This window comes from Portunus trituberculatus, chromosome 41 (genome assembly GCF_017591435.1).
Source record: "Portunus trituberculatus isolate SZX2019 chromosome 41, ASM1759143v1, whole genome shotgun sequence".
Taxonomy (NCBI): Eukaryota; Metazoa; Arthropoda; class Malacostraca; order Decapoda; family Portunidae; genus Portunus; species Portunus trituberculatus.
Genome location: NC_059295.1, coordinates 21,355,816 through 21,366,029, shown reverse-complemented (window position 1 = coordinate 21,366,029; position 10,214 = coordinate 21,355,816). Strand labels below are relative to the sequence as shown.

General features: G+C 36.4%; 1 protein-coding gene across 5 annotated transcripts; it reads left to right on the top strand.

The window, feature by feature from the left end:
• The first annotated feature begins 163 nt into the window (after nt 1–163).
• On the top strand, nt 164–9,766 carry LOC123516759 (ER degradation-enhancing alpha-mannosidase-like protein 1). Of its 5 annotated transcripts, XM_045276390.1 has the most exons (11): nt 312–524; nt 1,105–1,186; nt 1,974–2,150; nt 2,302–2,473; nt 3,318–3,501; nt 3,750–3,924; nt 4,348–4,468; nt 5,618–5,788; nt 5,917–6,087; nt 7,959–8,123; nt 9,189–9,766. In XM_045276390.1, the coding sequence occupies exons 1-11, from the start codon at nt 458–460 to the stop codon at nt 9,279–9,281; spliced, it is 1,578 nt and encodes a 525-aa protein (XP_045132325.1). In that variant the 5' UTR covers nt 312–457; the 3' UTR covers nt 9,282–9,766. The 5 variants fall into 5 exon arrangements, with proteins under 5 accessions (XP_045132323.1, XP_045132324.1, XP_045132326.1 ...); XM_045276388.1 differs by lacking the exon at nt 1,105–1,186 and having other exon boundaries at nt 164–524; XM_045276389.1 differs by lacking the exon at nt 1,105–1,186 and having other exon boundaries at nt 164–524; nt 8,017–8,123; nt 9,189–9,381.
• Nucleotides 9,767–10,214: the final 448 nt, after the last annotated feature.

Sequence of the window (10,214 nt, the reverse complement as noted above, 5' to 3'; positions counted from 1 at the left end):
CTAAAAACTGCCTCTCATAATGGTAATATATTTAGTTGGTAATAATATGTCTATGGCGATCGAGGAACGTACACCATGAATCTCTACTATTACTCTTGGTGGTGCTTGGCCACCTTGGCGACAAGTGTCATCGTGGTGTGATGGTGCCGTTGGGTCGGCTGAGAGATAGCAGCCTCTGCTGAGTGCTGAGTGGCGGGTGCTGACAGCTGTTAGTGTTGCCTGTGACACGATGCAGGCTAGAAGGGTGGGAGGATGGTTGCGCAACTTAGGCACTGGCTATGGGGACACGTAATATTTATATTGGTGGTGCATGCTTCAGAGTGTGCTTTTAACATATTCAGATATCCTCTCGGTAGTATAGAAAGGAAATATGGAAGCCTTCCGGAAAGTGAGCGCCTCAGGCTTAAAGAAGACACGAGGGACATGTTTTACTTCGGCTATGATAACTACATGAAGTATGCCTATCCTGAGGACGAGCTCAACCCTATCCTGTGCCGCGGCCGAGGACCAGATCGTGATGACCCGTGAGTCTTGGCCGGGAGACGCCCTCCCTATGCTACCCCAGTGCATCCCTGGGGTCTCTAGGCCAGAAGTGGGGGAGGGGAGAGGCCAGAGATCAACATAGCCCAGTCTGGTTAACTTCCATAGGGTAAAGTAACCTAACCTAACTTGCCAACTGGGAGTGTGTTTGGACCCCCACAAGCAATGGGAAGGGGTGGTGGAGGGGTGATCCAACCTGGGAAGCACTTTCTGGGGAACACTTAGTCATCATAGTTGTCAGTTTTACATTAATAGACCTGTGCATGCTATTCGTGATTAGGCCTAAGCCCATATTCTTGATACACAGGCCTAGAAGCATCTTTTTCCATTAAAAATGCTAATTTGGTCTCAAAAATATATATATATATATATATATATATATATATATATATATATATATATATATATATATATATATATATATATATATATATATATATATATATATATATATATATATATATATATATATACATACACACACACACACACACACACACACACACACACACACACACATACATACATACATACATACATGTATATATACCTACATATTTTAAGACTATCAAGAGGCAACAGAAAAAGTTTCACCAATATCTCTAAAAGAGAATGACCAAGGCAGTAAAGAAAGCCAGATCACCAGGTGAGTGACTTTGATGGAAACCTTACTGGCAATTAGATAGAAAGTTATGTAGTGACAGATGTTAAAGAATCTTCCTATTAAGGATAGATTAAAACTTTATCTAAACAGGAAATTAAAATGATAGGATGGTAGTTTGAGGGATTAAACTTATCACCCTTTTTTAGGAACAGGCAGAACATAGGTAAATTTCCAGCAAGAAGGAACAGTCAAAGTCGATAGACAGAATTTAAAGAGTTTGGCCAGGCAAGGTGCATTCAGAGGCATAGTTTCAGAGAACAGTATGAGAGACACCATCAGATCCACAAGCCTTCAAAGGTTAAGGAAAATATTAATGTGAAAGATCTTAATGGATGACATGAAGTAGTCAGAGGGTCGAGGAGAGGGAGAAACAAGCTCAGAATCATCCAAGGTGGAGTCATCAGCTAACGTTAGAACAAAGAATTCATCATGAGAAATGCTAGATGAGATGGCAGTGGTGTCATTAGGATGAAATAAAGAAGCTGCATCTCCTTTCCATGGTTCCAATTTCACCATCTTCATCTCCATACCATGTGTATTTTAAGCCAGTAGTACCTTTTTGAAGGCCTCAAAACTCAGCATTTGCTTCTAGTATTTGCATTTTCCATTTTTAACTCAGTGTTGCAATGACTATTTTCTTATTTTACATACTGTGCTTGTTTACTTCATTACTTTGCAGTCACTTTCATTCTTCATTGTACATTTGAGCATGTGGTGAGTTATCTTCCATGATGGTATTTGATTACTTCAGTATTTTCTTTATGTGCAGGTCCAACATCAACATCAATGACATCCTTGGTGACTATTCCCTTACTCTCATTGATACTCTGGACACCCTAGCCATCCTTGGTGATGTGGAAGAGTTTCGTCATGCTGTGCAACTTGTCATAGACAATGTCAACTTTGACAAAAATTCTACAGTGCAGGTGTTTGAAGCTAATATTAGGTACTTTTACCTTAGTTTTCAAGAGTTGCCATTGATGTCCAACACCAAGCTGTAGATATTTATTATAATGTATGTGATTTTCTATATGAAAAAGAAAAAAAAAAATGAAACAGGTTAAAGTCAATGATGGCAATTTTTTTTTCACTTACAGACTATTGGGTGCTTTATTGTCTGCTCATTTACTCATAGAGGACAAGAGTCAACCATTTGGGAACCTAGAACCAGAGTGGTACAATGGAGAACTTTTGGAAATGGCATCTGATTTAGCCTCTCGCTTCATGCCAGCATTTGAGAGCTCCAAGACTGGCCTGCCATATCCAAGGGTAGGACATACATACTACCTTTAGTCATCATTGTTTTCACAGCCAGGTTAGCTTTCATGAATCATCCCCTGTCGCCTGATGGCAACTTGTCTTCCCACACAATCAAACATAACATGCCCTAGTTATTTGACTTCTCAGGTCCTTCTTTTGTACTTTTCCTCAGGTCTTTATTGGTGTACCAACTGGCAATGCACCTTCTTTTATGTAACTCTCTCCACATGACCAAATCATTACAATCATTCTCTCCTGATTACTGCATTGTTAGTATTGTGTGGTGTTTATTATGCATAGTACTTACATGGTTACTCAGTTTATTCTGCTGGTCATCATTACTTATTTTCACTGCAGGCAGTGATTACATAGATAGGTCACCAAATTACTGCTGTTAGTCTTATTGAAGTTGGCCTCATTCATTACAGAAATATATTCTCTTCTTGGTTTACGAAATTCTGTAGGAATTACAGGTGAAAGTGTAGGGGAAAGGAGTTAAGACAAGCACATGTATTTAGAAGGGCTAGGATGTGTGTGTAGTTCTTATACCAAACTACCAAGTCAGGAGGCTCACAATTCAAGATTGTAGAAGTTAATGAAAACTTCAAATAAGGAAAACTACCTAGGATGAATAAATAAATATGTAAATACATAAATAAATAACTAAACACACATATATATATATATATATATATATATATATATATATATATATATATATATATATATATATAATATATATATATATATATGTATTGATCTTTGTGTATTTATGTACTTATTCAAAATATTTTGATGTGGACAAATGTGGCTTTTAGCTACAATCTTTAAGTGGCAGTGGTGGGTATTTCAGGTAAATTTGCGCAGTGGGGTGCCAGAGGGAAGTCGTACAGACACTTGCACAGCTGGAGCTGGCTCCCTGCTGGTTGAGTTTGGGGTTCTGAGTCGCTTGATTGGAGACCCTGTATACGAGATGTCTGCCAGAAGAGCCAACAGAGTACTGTGGAAACTTCGGAATGAAAATACAGGTTTATTAGGTAGGTAGTATTATGATAATGGTCTCCTTACTTGAAAATACTTCCATATCACTTCATAAATTTTGAATGTTCTGTAATGTTTTAGAAGATCAATGGGTTTCTTATAGATGTCATGTATTTTGCACTGGCATTGATTATTGTACTTCTGTTTTGAAGACGTTACTAACTTTATATTAGATTTTTTGCTGTGGAGTTAATAACTATTCATTGTTAAATTTATTATTAAATGGATTTTTTGTTGATATCAGGGAATGTGGTGGACGTGGACACAGGCAAATGGGTTGGGGAGCTGAGTGGTGTTGGAGCTGGCCTGGACAGCTTCTATGAATATCTTCTTAAGGCCTATGTATTGTTTGGTCATCCAGAGGACTATTATATGTTCAATGAAACCTACAGCCTCATCAAGCATTACATGAGAAGGGGGTAAGTTCTTGATGATTGTTTTAGAATTTAGAAAGAACTCAGTATAACACACTATTTTGAGTCAGCTTTTGTGGTGTTAGATTGCAGTACAGTGGAGTTCTGTGACTGACAATCTAAACTCTAAATTGATGAATTTGTCACACAACTTTTGGTGCAATTTCTTTGACCTCCAGGCTCCAACATATTTCTTTCCCCATGTCAGTTCTGAAGTATTTGATAAGCTTTGTATCACTCTGGGAATTGCATACCCTGATTGGATACCTGACAACTGAGTCTAGCTCACTAGCGCATTAGCATACAGACATCACTCTTTGCCAGAGTTGGTCACTTTCTTCCAGCCATGGATGAAGTATCAAGTAAGCAAGATTGGTATTCACTGACTGTAAATGTTTCTTCTATAAAAGACTCTGTGTTTGTTTTCAGACGTCCTGACTGTAATTCTGGTGTTGGAGACCATCCACTCTATGTTAATGTGGACATGAAAAACGGCGGTACACACACTACTTGGATTGACTCCCTTCAGGCTGCATTTGCTGGAATACAAGTAAGATTTGATCCATCTTTACCTTCCTGACTAGCATCTTGTGTATTATTATCATTTAAATGTTGAGAATAAATCTCTTTATATGTATATATCAGGTCACTATCTTTGTTAAGTGGTGCAATTAAGGTAAGTAGTGTATACACACTGGCAGTCAACCTACAAGCATTTCGTCAAATCTTAGCATCTTAAGGCAGTATCACATGGGACAAATTTCTCTAAACATGTTGGCTATTCTTTTTGGTGATACCGTGAACCCAACAAATTTGATGATACACAAGGACAGGACTGTTGTGTTGACACCTCCTCATTCCAACAACAAACCATTAACCAGTATCTCTTTAGCCACTTTATAGATTACCTTAAAGGGGACATCTGGTTGGGAGATCAAAAATATGTGAAAAATATGACGCTTAGAAAATACATTTGGTAGATATACACATTCCATATTATTTCACAAAGATTTATGATGAAACGTACAATATATTCCACTTAAAATCCATTTAAAAGTCGTGTACTTTGCCTTATGATTTTTTTTACATTAATAATGTGCATCTTTGATATATATATATATATATATATATATATATATATATATATATATATATATATATATATATATATATATATCCTGTTTCTGTAATTCCTTTCATATGACGTGAACTCTTTCAAGAGAGACGACTTATCCCACAATTTTGACAGTGGTTTCTTATTCAGTTTTGGGACTGGTAGTATCTCAGTGGGCCTTTTATCTTGTAATTTTGTTGTCCTTGGCCAGTGCCCCTCTTACATATTGGAAAAAAGGTAATGAACTAGATGTGGGCAACCTCCTCCTGTCTAGATCCTTAATTTTTGCTTTCACTCTAAGGGACCTACATGTATATCAAAATGTTATATTTATGCTTTTCCACACCTTTAATGTTTCAGTCATTCCAAAGCTGCATTCCTGCACTTATTCCTCCATCCATCTCTATAAGCATCTTAGTAAAATGGATGAAGCAATATAAGTATTAGACGCCTTTCTCCTCTACTGTTGTATCTAAAACAAAATATAAAATAAGAACAATTCATGAAAACATATAAGTAAAAATGCATGTTTTTGTGTAGTAAGTTCACAAACCTCAGTAATTCTCATAATTGTTGAACTTTTAGGTCTTAGCCGGTGACATGGAAGAGGCTATCTGTACACATGCTCTTTATTACACTATCTGGAAAAAATATGGAGTGTTACCAGAGAGATTCAATTGGCAAAGGATCTCTCCAGATGTGATGTTTTATCCACTAAGACCAGAATTTGTGGAGTCAACATATCTACTGTATCAGGTGAGACATTAGAAGTGATGGAGCATCTAAACTATTACAATTCTTTCCTGTGATTTACAACATTGGATTATTGTAATTATATTGCAATTAACAAGATATACATTACTGAATAATGGTGTGGTCAACAGGCAACCAAGAATCCATTTTACTTGCATGTTGGACGGGACATCCTCACTTCCCTCAACAACTTAACTCGAGCACGTTGTGGCCATGCTACAGTCCACTCTGTCCTGGATATGACTTTGGAGGATCGTATGGAGTCATTCTTCCTTTCAGAGACCTGCAAGTACTTATATTTGGTAAATCATCAAAATATTTTTATTTGCTTCATATGTTTTATTTAGTTATTTGCAAAATTAGACGTAAAACATATTTATTTGACTTGCTGGGTGCTGGAAGTATTCTGTTCTTGTCATCGCAGTGCTAGAGGTCTTCATTTTCACTTATTTTATTTATTGATCCATTTATTGGGAGAAATAATTTTAGTATCCATAAGACCACCATCTGATATATTTTGAGATGAAAATGGATATCTGTAAAGGTGCTATCACACTACCTTCTTCACTTGCCTCTCCCACATGCAAGAGAGTCTTGATATATTGCCCCCCCCCCCCCAAAAAAAAAAAAAAAAAAAAAAAAAGAGTCTACTTTCAATAATCAGTTGTGCAACTCCCCTTGCCTCTTTTATGTCATATTATTGAGGGTGAGGTGTGCATTGTGGTGTCACTACCTGTGATGTTGGCTATGGTGTTGCTTAATGTGATGTAACTGTTATGGTGATGAGTTTGTTGTATGGCCAACTGTGATACGTGGCTGATGCAGGAGAAATCCCTAGTCACTTATAACAGCAAGATTAAGATTGTGATCCTTGAGTTCAGCTCTAGTGCGTTGGAAGAAAACAAGCAAAAAACTCTAAGATACTGCACATCGAAATGTTTTTTGACTGGCCTCACTGTCCTGGGTTTTGGTGTGTGAGGATCTATGAAAAGGACATTGTCGAAAAATGCAAGAAGCAACCAAAATTGTTCTACAGATTCACCAACAGAAAAATAAGACAAAAAGAAACAATAGAAAGGTTAAAAGGAGAAAATGGGATGGTGGAAGACCCAAAAAGTATGGCAGAACTGTTAAATAACAAGTTCCAGGAGGTCTTTACTAAGGAATCCAAATTTGAAAGGCCACAGGATAATAGAGGGACAATATAATTATATGAAAGAGATTAAAGTAACCAAGCTTGAAATAAAAGAGTTAATGAAAGAACTGGATGAAGAAAAGGCAATGGGACCGGATGAAGTCTCAGGCAGAATACTGAAAGAATGTAGGGAAGAACTAGCAAGTCCTATATACAACATCATAAAATGCTAAATATAAAATGGAACAGTACCAGTAGAATGGAAAAGAGCTGAGGTGGTTCCCATTTATAAGAGCGGAAGGAAGGAAGAAACTCTAAATTACAGACTGGTAACATGGAAGAGTTTAAATGAAGTAGTGTCTGCAACGACTGTGCATACTTTTAAATTGGATAAGTGTAGATATGGAGACGGGGCCACACGAGCATAAAGCCCAGGCCCTGTAAAACTACAATTAGGTAAATACACACACACACACACAGATGACCGGGGTTCGATTCCCCGGCCGGGTGGAGATATTTGGGTGTGTCTCCTTTCACGTGTAGCCCCTGTTCACCTAGCAGTGAGTAGGTACGGGATGTAAATCGAGGAGTTGTGACCTTGTTGTCCCGGTGTGTGGTGTGTGCCTGGTCTCAGGCCTATCCGAAGATCGGAAACAATGAGCTCTAAGCTCGTTCCGTAGGGTAACGTCTGGCTGTCTCGTCAGAGACTGCAGCAGATCAAACAGCGAATTACACACACACACACACACACACACACACACACACACACACACACACACACACACACACACACACACACACACACACACACACACACACACACATACACACATACACATATGTATTGTTCCTTCCCTGGCACCTGATGGATTTGTATTGTAATTTATTGTTTTATTTTGCTCTTATTGAATTTGTTTACTTGTGTAACTGGATGAATTTTGGAAAATTGCCAAAGTACTGAAAATTGAAAAAATCAAGTGAGGTCTGTATTTGATTGGTCAGAACAAACCTGTGCTCAAGAGTTGTGTTCTCCTGCAGTTGTTTGATGCAGATAACCCCATCAATCTGAACTCTGGCCGCTATATGTTCACCACAGAGGGCCATGTGTTACCATTGGCACCTTGGTTACGCCAACACACCTGGGAGAATGGCCTCTTCCAGGACAACACTCCTGCACCTCACACCAATTTATCTTTGGCTGGTGTAAGTATTTTTACTGATATGTAAAAGATGAAAGGGGGTTAACTTGCACATTGTTCACTTAGGAGACTAAGATGTTGAATCTACAAATGTTTTCGGGCTGTGTGTATTAACTAAAATATTAAGATTATTACCTAAATCCAACATAAACCAAACAGTAATTAAAAACAAACAAAATTTATTTGAATACTAAAACTCTTATCTGCACCTAATATATTTTGCCAAGAAACACCATGATGTCACTTTGAAGTGTTTGCATATGCACAGACACAAGGAATGGGGTCAAAGTTTAGCTTGAACATATCACATTTTCTAACCTACAATCAACACACAAAATTATGACACCAAATATGCCATGCCATCACTTTGGGCACAAAACAGAACACTCTAGAAACTTATATAAAATCTACTGATTTTATTGGCATGGCAGCTGTGGTCTGAGATGGTTACGTTTGAGTGACTCATCATGTTTGTATTACTTATTGTATTTGGAACTTCACAGTGATATATATATATATATATATATATATATATATATATATATATATATATATATATATATATATATATATATATATATATATAGTTTTAGTTTCTCAAAATTGTGTGTGCACCTTGTCATTTTCTTCTATGAATGAACATTATTTTTGCCTCTTATGTGTGTCAATGGCATCAACAAAAGAGCTGACTAAAGAGCAAATTATAGTTATAAATAAATTCATGAGCGTGAGTGAAACCTGTTATTCATCAATGTGTAAGAATAAAAAAAGAAAATATGAACATACAAGCCTTGTTAGCAGGAATATCTAACATTAAAAGAATACAGCAAGAAGCTTACTAATGTAAGAATCAAGAAATATATACAGAAATAGTATTTTTCAAATTGAGAAATAAAGTAGTGGAATATACTACCAGAGGAAGTGGTGTGTGCAAGCAGTATATATTAATTGAAAGAATATATGAAAATTAAGTATTAAGCCAGAAAACTGTTACCTTTATCTTAAAAAAAAAAAAAAAACAGTTCAGTAAATACACACTTTGACTCCATGTGCCTTCTTATACCCACAGTGTCCATCCATCAATGAAGAGAGGATACATAGGCTGCCCCTGAAAAGCCATTACCTGGAGCAGATATCCTTTTCTCTTGGGGTGGAGTTATGATGGCTGGCTTAATAGTCACATGTGCCTTGTAAATAGGGTCCTCATGGCCCTATTATAAGATTGCTTCCGAAACAAAACCAAAATTATATATATATATATATATATATATATATATATATATATATATATATATATATATATATATATATATTAACTATCATCTTCAGTGGCACTCAAGAAGTGAGATGTAAATAATTGTTATACTGTAATTTATAGTTCCTCATGCCTTAGGATATGAAATTTGTGATATGAACCGTCATTTTAAACATACTGTATTGAAAACTGTTAACTCATTGATATAAGTGGCTTTGTTTTGGTACCTATTTCTTTATTGAAGAATAATGGCTGTGAAGTACATCAACATTCCTGCAAGAAGGGCTAAGGAGCAAACTTGTAAATAGGTGCATCTTATATGCTGGCAGATATGCCAAGCTATAAACAAACTTCCACTCTTTGTTATCTGATTTTAGGATCAAGACTTTTGTATGAAAACCTACCTCAAAAAAAAAAAAAAAAAAAAAAAAAAAAAAGAGTAACTATATAGATAACATGATAGTAGGACAAAGGAAAGAAGAGTAACTAAATAGATAACAGAATAGTAGGACAAATGAAAGATGATCACAAAATCTTTATTTACATTATTCAGACTTTCAACCTAACAACTGAGGTTGTGTGTGTAAAACCATAGAAAGCAACATCTCTGTAGGAAACATTTATTAACCATTCTTATTACCCACACTTTAATATGAAACCCATCACTTCATAGGTTTGACTGAACTTTCTTAATTTTTTTCAGTTAAAAAGAATACACAAGTTCTATAACTGAGTTGTGACAATGTTTTGCCTATAACCCCAAAAATTCAGGAATGCTGAACCTAAGAAAATGAAGAAATACTGTCTGCTGGATCTACTTCTATTCTACCAGTCATTGGT

Coding starts and splice junctions, on each gene's coding strand:
- LOC123516759 (XM_045276388.1), top strand. CDS start 253: ATGGTTGCGCAACTTAGGCACTGGCTATGGGGACACGTAATATTTATA. Junction 2,474..3,317: donor CTGGCCTGCCATATCCAAGG/GTAGGACATACA, acceptor TGGGTATTTCAG/GTAAATTTGCGCAGTGGGGT. Junction 8,124..9,188: donor CCAATTTATCTTTGGCTGGT/GTAAGTATTTTT, acceptor TTATACCCACAG/TGTCCATCCATCAATGAAGA.